Genomic DNA, 18200 nt, shown 5'->3' with positions numbered 1-18200 from the left:
AGATATTAGTCTAAGAAGCAAGTGACACCAGATTATAGTGAAGATTCCTCCATGATATCACTATACAGTAGCTTGGAGTAGTTGGAACAAGTGGGACAGCTGGAAAAAAGAATCACAATGTTTCCAAAGCTTCTTTACACTCAATTAACAGAAAGTGAATGTCAAAAGAGACTTGAGACTTCACTATCAACCCATTGGCAGCAGGAGAATCTCTAGGAGACCACATGGAGTCTCAGACCATACTCCAGGTTTAGTAATGAAAAGCTTTTCAAACGTATGCTCCTTGCTCTGCAGGAGACAGTGTGACTTTTTCATACATAAGTTGTTCCAAAAGATTTTGTTTGCTTATTTTTAACTTCCAGAAAAATATCTAGAGTACATACTTTTACCCACAAGTGTATGAGTTGGCTGAGAGCTGACTGTGATGCTGTTCACAGTGCATTCCTTGCTTATCATATCTGCATGCATTACAGTAAAGCCTACAAATGAGGTTAAGGTGGAAGGCTGTTCTGACGTTCAGACATTTAATAGAACTCTGATCTGGCCATTTTACATATAGATGCTGTATAATCAACAAACATACCGAGAGGCATAGTTAGGCTCATATCTACAGATCACACAAAAAATATCATGGTGGAAAGGGATAATCAATTATAAATGAAAACACTCCTGCATCCTGAGCTCATGGAATAACTCTAAAAGGAACAATCTCTAGTGGCAGTCAGCCCTTAAATGGGGTCTAGGAGAGGTGGATACAGACCCTACCCCTTCCAGTCACCCAGGTGAATTGCCTTCACCTGTGCTCCCACAGCTGACTCAGTGTTTGCCTCAGGTGATCAATCAGAGGTTCAGGCCATGACTCAACAATTCCCATATAGATGTGTGTGTGTTTATACATATATACAAAATCATAGAATAGCTCAGGTTGGAAAAGACCTTAAAGATCATAGAGTCCAACCACAACCAAACCACACCACTCTAACAACCCTCCTCTAAATCTTTTATGTCCCTGAATATATATATATATCTATATATTTATATAAATATATACAAAATTGAGTGTTTTCTATGTCTGCCTCTGTTTCCAAATAAGAACCTTGGTCAAAAAGTGGAGAAAGCATCAGGAGCATCAGCTGTGAAATGTTGTTTTTTTTTCCCCCCACACTTACATAAGACAGTTCTCTATAAGCCTTTCCTAGAGCAGTACTGAAATAAAAGCAGACTTCACTAATCAAATATTCCAAATTTTCCTTTTCTCCTTCCCTTCATCAGTGAAACTACATTAAACCAATCTAAAAAATACCACATTCTAATTTCCTAATCAGTGTGCCCTGTCTGCTCTGAGACTAAACAGATCAGCTGAAGCTTTAACAGAAATGAGTACTTAATAATACTCTAATCTTTTCACAGAAAGGATACAAATTGAAAGGTGATAACAGGTATCTGACATCAAATGATGTTCTGCTGTCTTGAGGTCTTAAACCAGTTTTAGTGTCTGGGTGCTCTAAGTCTACTGTAGTTCTCTGTTGGATAAAGGCTTTCCATACTATTAAGAAAATATTCAAAATAATTTGTGCCAAAAATAAATTAGAATTTTACCTGGATATTTTGTTTTCTTGTTACATTAAGGTTTAGTGCTATAGGAGGGGTAAAGGGTATGAATAATCAGGAATCAGCTTCTATTGATGTTTTAGGCAATAATTTTTTAATTTTTTTTCTTACATATGAACTTATTTGCAAGATAGTAAACTATCTGGATCCTCTACTTTCACTTCTTGGGAAACAGCAAGTGGCTTCCCTTAAAAGCAGCAAGCAGGAAGGGACATGCAACAAGTACACAAATAGATTCTATTGTACTACCTTTTTTGGTAAGGGAATGAAATATTGCCTAAGAAGGACACTGTGTTAAGACTAGCAACACTCTATGTTTCAGGATCTATTTTTTTTGGTATACAATTGTACTTAATAAATTTGAATCACCTGAGCTACGTTAATATTTTCATGTCTTTAGTCAATAATTTTCTAGCCTCAATAAAGCAGTCACTGGAGATGTCATCAGAGGTTGAAAATTGTTTGTTACTAATGTTAAACTTTTTCCTCAGATGACAGAAAATATTAAAAACAAAAATGATATCTGAACTTGCTTGTCTATTTTTGTAACTACTGCTCTTTTTATTAATTGCTACATTAATAGCTTATTACTACTATGGATAAAAATACACTGTCTTAAATCTTATGATGAAAACCTGTTTTGCAAACACTCAAAATTAATTAAGACAGACACACAAAGGCCAGTGCTGTCAAATCTGCCTGAGGGGTTTGGACACCTTCTTCCTATTAAAATCCATGTTGCACAAAATATTACAGTTGTTGTTGTTACAGCCAAATTAGGGGATGAGTGTTTCTAGAGCCTTTCTATCTGCCTCACCCTTGAAGATGGCCCTGTCAAACTCTGCTTGAGTTGCATTGGCTGGTTATTCTGGAAGAACTGTATTAGCATGCAGCCATGCTGCAGTCGTGTTCTACAGAACTATTAAGATATCTTGATGGCCTGAAAAAAAAGCTTGAAAATTTTACACAATGTTTGTTTTGACTTGATGCTGGTTTTCATGGCTTGCAATTGGCTTGTAAAGCATCTGGTCATTCCAGCTAAGAAAATATAAGCATGTGGGAAAAGAGAAACGAAGTTGAATTTCTCACATTCATAATCTCAGTTTAAATACAGTTTTTCTGGTTCTCATGGGGGATACTACATACACATGACTTAAAACAGAGAGCAAAATACAATCTTTTCAATTTTTGAAAAACATTTTACACCACTTCTGATAAATTAAACTTGAAAAAGACAAGCAAAAGCCATGTTACACTAACAACCCCCAAAAGCATGACTGGAAGACAACAGTGGACCCATAAATCCCATATCTGGGAAACTACGAGCAAGCCAACATTACATTTTAAGAAATACTGCTTTCCTTGCATTATAACTAGTGCAAACTTATCTACTTTCAGTTTTTGAGTCTGGATCTTCTGAGTAATAACAGGAGAAGGATAGAATTGGGAAGACTGACAATTGTAAGCATACCCTTTGTCACCTTGTCTTAACCCTGAAGCTATCACTTACGTGCAATTGTGCATGAGAGCAATATACACTCACAGATCTCCAGTGGAATTCTGTATTTTGGGAGCTAGGAACTAGAATACCACAGGAGCAGTACAGATCCTGATGTTTTTTGAAAACTTGTAGTCTTTTCACATCATTAAAAACGTGATTTAACTCTTTTGTTCTACCCCTATATAAGATCAATGGCAAAAACATCCACAAGAGCAACACAACCTCTCTTTTTCATGTTCTTGTAGAAGTCTGCAGTTTTACCCTTCTCATGCAGATAAACCTTGCCTGGTTTTTGCATGCAAAAAGACAGTAAGCAGTCTACTACTAGAGATTCACGGTTGAAACTCACCTTACATATGGGCCATGGACTTTTGAGTTTTTCTAACTGATTTTGTGTGTGAATGTGTGTGTTTGTGAGCATAAGCACACATATATTTAATTTTAAAAGTAAGGGCATGGTTTGCTGAAGACAAGATTGAAGGCACACTAGAGAATGTCTCATGCCTTTGAAATTTCTCCTACAACTATCCTAACAAATTGTGGCAATTAACATGCTGTTAGTGTTAGATGTATGCAGCCAGTGCAGGTGCTAATAATTGAAAAAGCATTTAGAGCTTTTACACCCTGGCTGAATATTTCATGATGTGCTGCATGTTTCACTATTTACTCAGTGGGCCTCTGTCACTTCAATCTTCTCTGACTGCTTTGACTGGTGCTATAAAGCTCAACCAAGATAGAGTGACGGCTTGTCACAGGCAAACTTCACCGACTCCTGCAGCTCACTGGGACTAGCTGTGAAGGTTGTCACGACATTCTGATGGAATTCAGCAAATGTTTTGTGACTAATACACCCAACATTTGTCGGCTACCATTAGCTGTTACCCGTGACCCTCTGCAGTCTGTGTGAAAGGCATTAGCTTGTAATGAGAATTTGCTGTCCACGTGTATCATACTAATGACACTACTACTGATCTTTACTTTCACAGGTTAATCAGCAATGAAGTTTGTAAGGATTCAGTGCACAGATGCAAGGTGCTTTACAAAAGAAAACTGCACGCAACTAGAGAAAGAAAACCTGAGGTTTTACTATTAAATGCATTTGTTGTCATATACAGAATCTGTACTAATACTGGCTTCAACATTACTCCACCTTACTCCCTCCCTAGATCTGCAAAGAAGAATGTATCTAATACAGGGATTGTACCCAGTGCCAGCTTATGGGCTAGAACAATCCTCCTTCCTCCCCATTTCTCCTTCTCTCCACTCAAATACCAAAAAAGTGGTTTTTTGTATTTTTTTTGTTCTTTTTCTTTTTTGTCCTCAAAAGAATTACTGATGGGTTCATTTTAATTTATCGAGACTACCAAGCATGCTGATATACGGTTGCTTACTGAAAGAATTTTGGTAATTAAAATATCTTCATACCTCAGGACTGAGATGCTGAGATTATGCTTCTGAAGTATGAGTCTCTTTATGTAAGAAAGTAACAAAATAGTTAATTTTCAGACTTTTATCTAACAAAATTCAACAAGGAGGAGAAAAGTCAAACAGACAATGCAATTTCTGTTTTTAAAATTTCCCCTTTATATCTACTCAAGCAGCAGAAGTAGCAGTTGTTAAGTGTTAGGAGAAAGAACCTGAAAAACTATTTTTTCCTTTGTAATATAGAAACACACAGTTAAGTGGCATTATAAAACATAAGAGTGTTTTCTTTTACTTAAATGAAGTGTACTCTATACCTTACGATAAAAACCACCTCTGTTACAAACCAGCATTAAAAAAATTCATTATTTTCTTTAAGCCTTGTATCAAGCTGAAGAGCTTTTTCTTTCCTTTGCTCTGATCTGAGTGGGTCTCCTTTAACTCTGAACTTTATAAAAGATCCCATTGATTTTTCTGCTGGAAAATTCTGCTTTTCTTTCTTGATGCTACCATCTCATCTCTAAAACATTTGTAGATTTCACATTTCAGTCTCAGAGTGTTCTTATTCTAGTAGTTTACAATGCAACTACTAATGGTAGCAGCAGAGGGTTAACCTATACTACTCTCTACCATTCAAAACTTTTATTCTATAAACTTGTTAAAGCAGGTCTAAGACAACAGAGTGAATGCTGAACTATTCCTGATGTTTGTATTGGTAGAAGTGAACTCATGAGAGAGCCAAGAGGTGAGCTGTGCTATTAAATGCCTGCTTTGTCACTGTTTAATTATCATTTCATGTTATTATTGCTTAAAGTTAGCCTTAGTAATGCTTTAATAAAGGATATAAATTTAGAGCACAGTATGAAAATTTCCAAGGGTGGAGGTCATAGATAGAAACAGTTATTATGGCTAATCAATGAGTTTTACCTCTTCAAACCTTACTTGGTTTAGGGCAGACTCAGAAAATGGTCAAATTAAACTCATTTTAACAGTTTTGTTTGAGAAATGTTCTCCCTCTAGATCTCTTATCACTTTTTTGCTTCCTATGGAAAGCTAACTTTTTCAGCAAGTGTGAGCAGCACTACAGTGGCAGGAACTGAGTGGTACCAGCAGAAACGTGTGTATATGTGCTAATATATGGCACTGGGTAGGTAGATGAGGAGATGAATGTGCACAGTCATTATTCACATGCTTAGAATACTACAGTCAACTTCAGGAAAACAGACAGAAGGTTTTATCCTCACCTTTGGACAAATAATCTCATTAGATTTCCATAAATGTATGCCAAAATCTTACTTTTTCTGTGTTACTTAGCTGGACTCTGAACCAGTTTCATGGTTTGGTTGGGAATTATTTTGGATCAGGAAAATCCTCAGGCTTACAAAATTCTCCTTGGCATCACACTGAAAACCCAGTGTCCTCTGATGCCTGGTTCTTATGTGATCAGGGACACTAATGATAATGACCCTTTGCTGAGTATGCTACTTGTCTAGAGGCCTATGTCAACTACAGCACTATGTTCAGAGTGGACAGGGACAAACTATTTGTTTGCTCTTCAGGCCCCTTGGGCCCTGTCATATACTATTTGTTCTTGCATTAAGAGGTAGTTTGATTCAGCTGGGCTGACATTTCCTTCAACTCAGTGTATTCCACTCATGCAATAGCAGCCACCAAAGCATTAAGTGAGGACTTGAGCCCCAGCAACAATCCTTTTAAGGAGCTTTTCTGATTTAAACCCAGGGCTTTTCACATTTTATTGGTCACTCTAGAATTGAAAATGACACTTTTTTTTTTTCCCCCTCTTTCTCTTTTTTTTAAACTAGCTTTTCTACTTCATACTCTGGCAACATAGTCTCCTCATGTTTAACATGGCTATTCATCAACAACATGAATCAAAACCTGTGACTGCCTGATGATGAACAGGTGATTGGATTTAACTTCCTGACACCAGAAGCATCAAACTTGCTATCTCATGAATAAGGAAACTTGATATGTGATTATTTTTCTTGACTTTCTTTTCATTCTGCTTACATTTTAGTTTTACAACTTATTGTAATAGGACACCCTCACGTTTACATCTTCACAGAAGTATTATTTGTTTTTCCTGATAGAGATTAAGTAATATTTGAAGAAGAACCATGTTGTTGTGTGTTTAAAGGGGCAGCCTTCTGCTGAGGAAAAACTGGTAGAAAGTAATAATGACAGTGCAAAGTGGTTCAATATTTTTCTAGTTAATTTACATTTATAGTTCCTGATTGACCACTGGATTCTTCCAGTGTTGCATCAGTGTGATCTCATTTAATGTGATGCAGAAGTCATTTAGAACAGTGACTTTCCAAATGTTAATCTAAACTACATGTGATGTATGCAGAGGATATTTGTATAGCTACTATTTATTTTTTTTCCAGTTAGTAACTTACTGACATCTAGAGAAAACGGTATCAAAAGACAGCACAGAAAAGATGTCTTTATTCCAGCTATCAGCACCAGGTTTGGCAAGAGAGATTTCTATTTATGTGTGAGTGAATCTCAAAGACAACCACCTTCCAACCAGGTCTAAATAGGCAGATCTCTTTGTCACCATCTTCCAGGGAATGCCTATGATATGGATTCTCTCCTCTGTTCTGCTCAAATGATAGCAGGAATCCAAAAGCTGCACCTCATGACATTATACCTTCTTCCCTGATTTACTCCAGCTACTATGGAAATCTAAAATCTGTGCAGCATTTTAACATTATCTCAGAAACTGGTTCTATAGTTGTAGTCCTGATTACAATTTAAAAATTAGATTTCCACATACTATTTCCTCTATAAGCTCTATTGGTTTTCCTGTTCTCCATGCCTCCAATAGACCAAGGACCACAGCTGAGGAAACAGTCCGCCAGCTGTTTCTGTGGGAGGGTAGGGGTGAATCTGCATTTGGAAACAAGCTTTTAGTGTAAATTTAGGAAAGACACTGCAAAGGTAACTACCCACTGCAGATATGACACTGTTTCAGCTGATTTACTTTTTGTATACTTTTACTTGATAGGCTGAATATTTCTGGGCAGGAAAACAAGTAATTGTCCCTTCAGAAATTTGCAAATATACAAAACTGCAGATAACACAGCCCACTTTTGTTTATCAAATAGCTGAATGGTGCCTGGCTACTGTACACAAAGTGGAACTGTTTTGTTCAGATTCGATCAGTTTTCTCTTATTTAGCGCTTTGAAAAAAAAACTAAGACAATGTAGATAAAGAGTAAGACAAGGAAACCATTAGGTCTGGGAGAAGGCTGAGGGTGCCAAGAGAGGGCTGGTGAATAAATTTAGCAGCAAGAGAGAAGAAAACAATGTCTGGATCCAGAAGCCTAGCAAGTTCTCCACTTGCTGCTCGACCCATATTTAGCAATTCTGATGTGCTACTGAGCAGACAGCTCAGGCTCAGGACGACTACTCTCCCTCAGTCCCTCTTCAGCAGGCAATGAAAGCAGGCTCCACTTTGAAAATCTTCCCCCATCATGCAAACTGACACAGGCATGCTTTTCAAAAACCCACAGCCAATCTGTTGATCATTACTTATTTACAAAGGCCTTCGGGCAGAAAGTCCTGTAAAAACCATACTTGATACGGTATACACTAGCTTTTTCTGCTTGTGGAAAAAAGTACCCCTAAGGCTACCTCAAACCATCACTTTCTATTGCACATAAAATGTACCGTGTAACACTAAAGTATTTAATATATATGGTATAATATATCTACTGGAAAGGCATTTGTGTAGAAGTATGTTACCCTGTATTTGGTAATTTGATGTTTTGCTGAAGGCTATGACTTGAAAAAGCCTGCACCTAGTACAGAGGACCTGTCATCTCAGTACCCAAGAGCCAATAGAATAAAGAAGTACCCTTAAGCAGCAAAACTTTGACACAGCTTTGAAGCATATGAAAACAGTATAACTCTCCAGAATTATTATTACTCAAGATCAAAGAAATGAGGCATACTTTACATAGCAAACAGGGACAGTGCACTCAGCTCCAAATGTTTCAGCTCTTTCTCTCTCTTTCTTTCTCCCTTTTTATTTTTACTTCCCCCAAATTAGAATTTGGTCGTGGGGCAATCTCCCACAATTTTAAAACTATAAATGGTTAAAACTGTTACTGCTAGATAAGAAGACTGTCCAAAGGTAAGTTAACTGAAAATGATGATAGGATGACAACTGGCATCATAAAAATGAGAAGCTTGCCAGTATGCTCATTTTATTCCTCCTCATAAACTGTAAACAAGCATGTAAATCAGTGTCATATGGGCTAGGCTGAGCAAACAGGAAAGCAAAGAACTTTTAATGATACCTTTAACAGAAATAGATGGCCAATTATTTAAAAAAAAAAAAAAAAAAAAAAAAGAAAAGAAAAGAGAAAGAAAAGAAAAGGACTCAGCTGGGTGCATTTTCCTCTGTGAATCAATTACACTTTTTGTTCTGTAGTCTAGCAGAAGTGGAGAAGACTAGTAGAAGTTATGTCCTTGAATATGCCCTATATTGCTGTAACAATTAACAAACATGGATGGCTCCTTTAAATGGCCAAACAAAATTTCTGGTCTATTGACTGAAATGTAAAGAGGAATATTACCTAGATGTATCCAAAGTTTTTAAGGGAACAAAATAATGTCAATAATAAAAGAAAAATCACGAATGATTTTATATAAAGAGCTATACATTCATATCATTTTTTTTTTTTTCCCCTTTAATTTCTGCAAATGCAGAGTAACTACTGTTATACATACACCCAACCTCCAAACTATATGTTTGGACATGCAGGAACATGCCTGTTCATGTACCTAAGTTTAAATTTTTTCAGTATATGTATGCAGTGGAAAATCTCTGCTATGCTTCTTAGTTCTGGACACAATTATGGGCTAAGATTCCAGGCTGACCGCTTCAGATATGCAAAATAGAGGAGGAACAGCCTCCCTGCAGAAAGCTTCATGTTGACTATTTGATCCTTTTTTGACTGACCTGAGCAGCCAAAGGGTAAAGTACAGTAGTCAAAATGCATACGACATATTATTTTAATAGATTCCAATTTCCTATTGCAGTTTTAGTTTTAACAACTCTCTTAGAGGAAAACTGTCCTATTAAAGAGAACTACATAGTGATACAAAGATATTACAAGTGTAAAATAATGTACATATAGCAACAGGGGAAAAATATCACTTATGATGATGTTTTCATTACCTACTTTTAGAGTATATACTACCCTTTAAAATACCCTTGTATTTCATAATTAACGTGCTTTTAGCCTTAGTAAAAACAGCATTAGTTTTGAACTTTGCTTTGGCAAGTATATGGATTATTAGACTTTTTTATCAGTCTAAATCAATTAACAGAAATTTGATTTCAATCGACAGGATAAAAGGAAGGTAATATTCAGGTTCATTTTTGATTGTGATGATACATCTCACATATGGCCTTAAGTACAGAAAACAGTACTCAGAGGGAATCCAACAAAAAGAGAATTGCCTAAGGCAAACTAACCACACGAGTTCCTCTGATTGGTTAGTGCTATCATTAGTGCCACTGCTGTTTAAGAACTACACACAGGCAGGACAGGGTGACAGCTAAGACTTTAAAGCCTATGTATTTTTCAAACAGCTTTTCAAACTGTTTTTCATGACAGAATTTTTTTCAACTCTATCATTAACTGCTGACAAGCTGACAGAATAAATACTTCAGCCTTTCAGAAATCATCTAAGAATCTTTTTTTCCACCGCCTCCCCTTATTTTTTGATGTGGGGGGAGGAGAAGAGGAAGAGAAGAAGAAAGGAGATGAAGATATGAGTTTCTTACAGTCTTACCTCATCAGTTTGGGTGAGGAGTTGGGTGAATTTCGCATGCCTCCATTTCGTTGCTTTTTTTTGGGTGATAGTGTTGACGGCTGCTCATCTTCAACTGGAAATATAAGGAACTCATGAGATTAAGCACTGTTCTGCATGCCATATGAAATACAAGTGAAGTAGCAAAGAACACACACTCTATGTCCATTCACGCACTGATACTTCATTGCTAACATAGACCTAACAGTAATAAAAATCAAATACATGTTAGTCAGAGAAATTGGTTTGAAGGAGAAGCAGATAAGAGTACCAGGCTTTTGAACAAAGGTGTTCAAATTGTTTTCAGACTTCAAAAACAAGGAGGGACAAATACAGTCGGGTTATTTTGAGTGTTATTTTTAGCTAATCTGTCCTACAGAAAAGTAGAATTAGTAGTGCTCTGCTATATTTCCAGAAAGATAAAGTACTATATGCAATACAAACATAACAGCTGCCAGCCTGCTTTTGCTAATGAGCCAGACACCAGTTGGTTCTTGCTCCTCACATGCCAAATAACAGAGTCTTCATGAAGAGATGTAAAATATTCAATGCCTTTATGTTCAATGATTCAGTTAGTCAGGACTGTGAGCACAGCCTGCCATTGTGCACAGATCTCCAGCACAAGTCAGACCTCATCACTCCACCCTTCTCACAAAAGGGAGTTGTAACAGGATTGAACAGAATGAGGTTGAATGGTAGTGGGGAGACAATACCTGTGTAACAGAGGATGCATATGTTATGCAATCTTCTAATGAGGATGAGGCGCACTTTCAATGACAGATCAATTTCCAGATGTAAAATCACTCACAATTTTGTCAATCATAAACTGTTCTTAGATAACCTAAGCCACAGTGTGCATTGCTTAAACAACTGCAGCTTCCTAATAGCTCCTCTAGAAGAATAAACCACCATCATTACTGGTTCAAGATCATTACTGTACTTAATAATCTGCATACAAGGTTTACATTTGCTAGCAAAGGGAATTATGCTTTCTATCTTATATTCACACTAATGTTGAATTATTCTAATGGAAAGAATGAAAAATAAGACTTATTTTTTCCTACTGTTAACTCAAAATGAACTAGAAGGTAATACAACTGACATCTAGAAATCTGCTAAAAGGAAAAAGATTAGTAGTAGTAGTAGTAGTAGTAGCAGCAGCTGAATTAAATGAGCTTAATACACATCAGCAGTGCACAAGCAGAAGCTGGAAAAAAATCAGTTTGCAGAGAGCTACATTGGAGGAACACCAAAACTACAAACCTGGATATGTGCCACCCTACATTTACCTGAGGACAAATTAAGTAACATTCTTCTCCTTTAGCCCTTTTCTGACAATATTTTATTGCAGCCCGTCTTTTAGTCTGTCATGTCTAGTTTTTAGCTATGAAAGTTCATTTGCCTTGGTCAAAACTAAAGGATTGGGCCCTGAATAGAGAGGTGTGCTGTCTTTTTAAGTGACCTGGCATTACCTAACACATCCAGGCAAATGAAGCAAGCTACAGAATTTCAAATGAAAATAAAAAAATCCAACCAAACAAAAAAATGCTCCAAGTAGCTGTGTAAGTGGCTGTGCATAAGATAAGAGCAATGACTGTCTTATAATGGTTAATTTCACTAATTTAACTTTCTTTTCTGTTCAGGCAGTATTCAAAAAGACAAAGCCATCCTCTTCTGACTTGACTTGATTTTAGATGCTTACTGATTATTAGTTTAGTCCTATTCTTCATTTGGCTAGGAGATAGATAAGCTCATAGAAAATTCTCAAGATTATGCAATTTGAAATTTTCTTTCAGTTACAATTGATATGTTTCATTCTCCTGGCAGTAATAACCCTAAATTTCACTTAATTTTATTGGCTGCAGTGGAGCTACAGAAAGATTGTCAATAGATTCAGTATTGTGCCCCTAGTAAAGTATACTGCTATATGATTTTAATGTTGTAAGACATCTATATACCTATCACAAACACATGCAAAATCTTACAGGAGTACAACTGTAGACTGTGTTATATAAAAAAAAATATTTCTGTGAACAATAAAAATCACTAGCAAATGAATGTACTTTACCAAGTTTTCAGCTAGTTGAAAAGACTCATCCATGCCTTTCAAATACCAAAAATCTTTTGTACTATAAGGTCTAACGTTAAAGTACTCCACTGCTAACAGCTGATACTATTTTACCACCCAATTTCTAAAAGAAAATTTTAGTAGTAATCATTCAGAGTAATCACATATAGATTTCTAGCAGTCTGCTGTTATTTTTGATACAGAATCTACAGTAAATAAACTTCCTCTTTTGATATGTGCTTGTCATATTCAAACTACGTTACTATCACTAACTGCCTGTAAACTCCAAGGTTACTGTAGCTCACTAGTTAACACATGTCAGCAAATCTTTCTGAGATCTCAATTTGTAACTAAAGTAATGCCCTTCTTAAGCCATAAGGCCATTTATTTTTATTGCAGTAATGAAAGATAATCAATGTTAATCATATTATGTTCATACAAGATTTTGTTTTTCAATGAAATCTGTATGCAGTTCATAGCATTTTTGTAGTTTTAGGGATGCTACTCTATCAGAACAAGGGAAGAGAATCTATGCAACTGAAGAATATGAATGGAATGGAGACCGTTATGGCTTGGTTCCTAAAAGCATTACAACGATCATTCACTTCTTAGTAATAAGTAGGGTATAAAACACATCTAATGATTATCCTTCAGATACAATTATATATTTCCTGCACATTTGAAGAAACAGATCCAGCAAAATTTTTAGTAAAGTCATAAAATATCATTTTAGTTTCATGGGTTTTGCCTGCGTTAATTTAAAAGGGGGTCTTTGATGTGCTTGTTCTTAAGAAAGACACATTTGAATAATGGGTTGTGATATATATATCTGTGATATATATAATATCCGTATTTGACTTAGTGCTTTTGTAACTGAGAATGTGCCCCGATTCTTAGTATATCTGATGTCTTTATGCTACAGAAGTTGTTTTAAAATACAGTCATATTATATTCGTGAAATTTTCCTTACCAGCTTTCAGGAAAGTGCAAATAAGTTCAAGAATTGGACACATTATAGAATTTAAATTCAATCCAGCCTCTGAGTTCAAATAAATTTCAAGAGCTTTCTTTGCACATCCCTAAGTACAAAACTTAACATAGTGTTGTAACAATCCAGTGCTCACTTGTCTATCACGCACAGAATCTAATAGTTTTGCAGTTCAGGAAGACTCAGTGTTAGAAAAATGTCAGACAAATCTAATGAGGCTTCAGATACTCTGGTTTATGCTGGAGTTTAATTTAAAGTTACACTGATGTTTTAACATGTTTGCTTATTCTTGAGTAAAGAGAATTCATTATTTCAATGACATAACCTCCAGACAATGTTCCATGAATTGATTTAAGATGTGCTGGTAATTTTGACAGCCTTAATGTGGAGTTGAACATCTGTAACAACATATTAGTTGACTTTTATTCTCATTTCATTTTTTAAGTAAAATAAAGGGAATGTCTTTCAAAAACTAGGGATAAGCTCATAACTTTTTCCTTTGTTGTTTTTTGTTTGTTTGCTTTCACCTTTTTTTTTTTTTTTTTTAATATATTTTTTTTTAATAAATCTGTCTCTTTCAGGTTAAGAGAAGGAAAGCTTATGGGCACCATATTTGGACCATCAAAAAGAACTGTGACTTGAAATACCATTTATGTTACTGAAGAAACAGTAAGAGCTGGTAAACTCATTCTGTCTAGAATGTAAATTCATCAGAGCAAATAAACCATATGAAAAATAAAGCACAAACCACCCAGAAACATTAGTTGACTAGCTATTTTGATTAACTTATTAATCACCACATCTGGAGAAACCCACATCTGTAAGCACTTCAGAGAGCATTAGTAATGTCATAGTCACAATGAAAACAGACTGGAAAACCATGCACAGACCAATTGGAATTGCTTTATGCATCCAACTATGGGGCTACCTACGGAGATCTTGGTTCAACCCAGGCTTTTGGGAGTGGTAGCGATATTTTACAGGCAAGCTGAGTGCCCTTTGCAATCTACAGTAGGTAGATTTTCCTTGTTCAACAGAATTCAATAAATTAAGTTGCAGCAGCGAGGGATTGTTGGGTAGGAAGAGGCTCCCTTTACGGTTATTAACAAGTGGAACAGGTTCCGGGACTCCTTCAGTGGACTTGGCACCAACCAGTGCAATAGTAGTTGTATTCTTGAATTGATATGAGCTTTTTGGGTAACTTGATCTAGCTGCATTCTTTACTTCTAAATAATAAGAAAAAATGTAAATTAATGTCCTTGTATTAGAAATTATTTCAAACCATGAATCAGTTTTGACATAATGTGGAATTACAGACCTCATACCTTAAAGTATAAGTTTCTACAGTTGAAATAAAGGTTTATACCTGCAATTTTATTTACTTTTCCCCTAATATACGTTATGGGCTGATAATCTTGCAGCGTTGTTTGCATACATTTGAATTGCCTTGAAGTTTCCACGGATAACTTTGAATAGACAATAGCCCAAAATTGTTTAAGCAAGTTGGCATGGGTTTTTTTGGGTAGTTTACCATCAGATAGAAACATTATTATGGGCAGATATATAAATACCATCCACATGCTTGCCATTTGTATTCAAGCACTAAATCTACATCTATTAGCAAAACAATTTAGCAAAAAAATTTAGCAAAATTACAGGAGTTATTTTAATGTACTCTTTAAGTAGTTTCAAATACTTAGTATCAATCTATCCATTCCCATTCAGTGATCTCTTCTTGCCTCTACCATGACTGATACAGAGAAGAAAATCAGTAAGAGCAGAATCAGAGTTGGTGTTTCTCTGGTCTCTGATAGCAATAAAACATCCAATATATAGTATTAAGAATGCACACTCATGAGAGCTCAGATGGATTTAAAATCATTCATGGAGAGCATGTATCTTATTAGCAAAACTTCTGCCAAAAAAAAAAAAAAGAAAGAAAAAAGCTACGTATCATGTTGCAAATTTCATGAAAATTATCAGTCTTACCTTGGAGTCACTGTATTTTGGTCAAACCTTGTACTTCTATCTTTGGTATCCCTCCACTGAAACAATTTTCAGGTGATAAAATAAATCTGTAGAGACCTATCTCCCTACACAACCCATAGGCATTCATACAATTTAAAACATATAAATTTTGTTCTATTTTTAAACTATTTTTAACATTGGAAATACTCTTTATGTGTCTACTTGCCTGCATCAAGCATGTTTACAAACAATGGAGGAAGACTAAAACCTACTAATAATGTTTATCTCCCCTCCAATGAAACATCATCTTCTTACACTCAATTCTGGAATTCAGTAAGTGATCATTTCATGTGTGAGATCTAATTATCACTAAACTTCCATAGCAGTGAATGTCTTATGGCACATTCCATACAGAAGTGATCAAGTTTTCCCAAGACTGTGTGCGTTCTCCATTCCTCTAATAAAATTACATATTTTTAACCTCTGGAGAGTAAAATTGGTTGTTTATCCTAAACAGCCTGTGTCAAACACATAGGGATATACAAGGAAATACATGTAAGCACAGAGATGCAATTTTGAACACACATATAACTGTGTTCTCAGATTAAGAACTATTGTATAACTAGGAGAGAAAGATAAGCCAGCAGTGTCACTTCTCAGACACGTAATACAATGTGGAGAACTTAAAACACTTGTGTTTTAAAAAGTATTCTGTTGTTCAGCAAAAGCATTTTACCTTTATGAAGTTTCTTAAAAATCTGAATTCATTCCTGCTCTGCTATGTGGGCTCAATTCCATGGAAAACACATTTGCAAAACAGAGATTGCTCTTAATTATAGGGAACTGAATACATTCTTACTGACCGTCACTGCCTCATGAGGTTTGGCAACCAAACTGTTTGGACTGGGGTAATCTGTTATACCACTATGCAATTTTAAACCAGAAGTTCACAATCAAGAGGGTCCACTCCAAGTATGTGATGAGTTTAGCATCAGCAAGCCTACAGAAAAAGAACTATTTTCTTGTCACAGTTAAATTAGGTTTTCTTTATCTAATATGATACAAGCAACTGTTTTCAAGGAAAATGGTTACAGGATGAGTGTTCTGCCTGCATTGTACGCATATCCACAGTCTGTGAGAACTATTCAGGACGTTCACCATGTACCCAAAAGGCATTATTATTCTTAATTAAGAATCATGGCATTTATTGGTCATTTTGAGAGCAAATGAATAGCTTATTGAGAATAGCAAACAATAAGGAAGTAGATAAGAGTAGTAATTTAAGAAATTTGATGTTTTCTGTAGTATTTCTAACTGCAGTCTGGGTGAACATTCAAGGTATTTTGGAAAATACTGTACAGAACTTGATCAAAAAACCTGTCAACATTAGATGGGTAAAAAGTAATGCCTTATATGAATGGGATTTAGCTGAAGGTAGTCTGAAGCTGCATACATTCCCACCCTTTCCCCTGACCCTCAGCAATTCCCTTTTAAGCTCAATGAATATATGCTTGCCTACAGAATGCATTAGGGAATCATGACTGTTTCTATTTCTATACATTTTATTTATTCTAATGAATATAATTTGAAATGCAATCTGGAACTCCCTGAACATTTTTAAAACAACCAATGCAGTTAATCTAATGCCTATGGCAATCTCTATTTATTCTTTGTAAGCATACACTTGCCACAACTTAAAACTGGGCTGAGCTTTAATTTAAATTTAACAAGGCAGAATACCAGTGCAGTGCTTTCAACAAAATGGCTGAAACTGGCTTCAGCATGATTTGCCTGGAAGGGAAGATGAAAATGCGTTTTAAAGGAGAAAAAATATCCCGACCAAAACCAGACATTCTAAACAACCACCACCAATACCCACCACTCCATTCCTCCCCCAGCTCTATCAGCTGCTGGGCTTCTAGCACCGCTTTCATCAGACACTAACACAGTGTTTTCCTTCATAGTCAGCCATCAGCCAGAGCTGTCACTTGCAGATACTTCATTTTTGTTTCAGTCTAATTCATACTGTACCCTCTTAATCTCTGCAGTGAGTAATGCCCTGTCCCTGCGCAGATATGCCAGATCCAGCACTAGAAGCACAGTGAATGCTTTTAACTATTGGACTATCATCATTTGGAAAAGGATTTCATTTCTCTCCCCCCAGCATCACTGTTCTTTCTCCAAAGCATCCTCCCAGCTGCCCTCCAAAGGAGCAATCACTGTTCTGCAACATGGCACATCTTCCACAAAGCCCAGCTTTCATATGGTGGGTGAAGAGTTGCTGCAGTTCTGTATTACTCAAAGCAAATAATCAATATGTTGATTGAGCTTTTGGCTACCAAAGAACTTTCAGTGGGAGCGACAGCAAGCATGACTTCCCTCTTTCAATGACAAGCCTGTTTAGACTTCGCTACCTACCACTTTGTGAATCAGGCAACTGAAAATACCCACAGCAATTTCTCCAAACTGTCAGCTATTGCTGTGATTCCACCCAGCACCCCCTGAACAAGACAACAGATTAACCATTAGGCTAGATATGTTGAAAATATACAGCTTCAACCTTTCCCAAGCTAGCTCAGAGCGATGTATAGATGATTATTTCAACCGTCAGCTGCCGCATAGACTTAAACCCCTGCACAATAACTCCTGGATTCATCTGCCCCTTGTCAAACTTGCACAGCTTTAGTTTGAGCATACATAGTGTGGCAGTTTCACTGCGGATCTAGAATAATCCAGACGGCTGCTGTCTCTTTGTTAACAGGAAGCTAAACTGATGAGTTTGTAATGCATTT

General features: G+C 36.2%; 1 protein-coding gene across 50 annotated transcripts in view; it reads right to left on the bottom strand.

Annotated features, from left to right (window-relative positions):
- The window catches only part of KCNMA1 (potassium calcium-activated channel subfamily M alpha 1), a 412923-nt gene that overhangs the window by 53401 nt on the left and 341322 nt on the right, over positions 1–18200 (bottom strand). For all 50 annotated transcript variants that reach the window (XM_015866684.2, XM_015866674.2, XM_015866673.2 and 47 more), the window contains one exon: positions 10367–10460. In XM_015866684.2, the coding sequence (XP_015722170.1) occupies positions 10367–10460 (94 nt within the window). The remainder of the gene's footprint in view (positions 1–10366; positions 10461–18200) is intronic.

Source organism: Coturnix japonica, chromosome 6 (genome assembly GCF_001577835.2).
Source record: "Coturnix japonica isolate 7356 chromosome 6, Coturnix japonica 2.1, whole genome shotgun sequence".
Taxonomy (NCBI): domain Eukaryota; kingdom Metazoa; phylum Chordata; class Aves; order Galliformes; family Phasianidae; genus Coturnix; species Coturnix japonica.
Note: the sequence above shows the minus strand (reverse complement) of the source record. Positions and strands in the feature narration are given on the sequence as shown.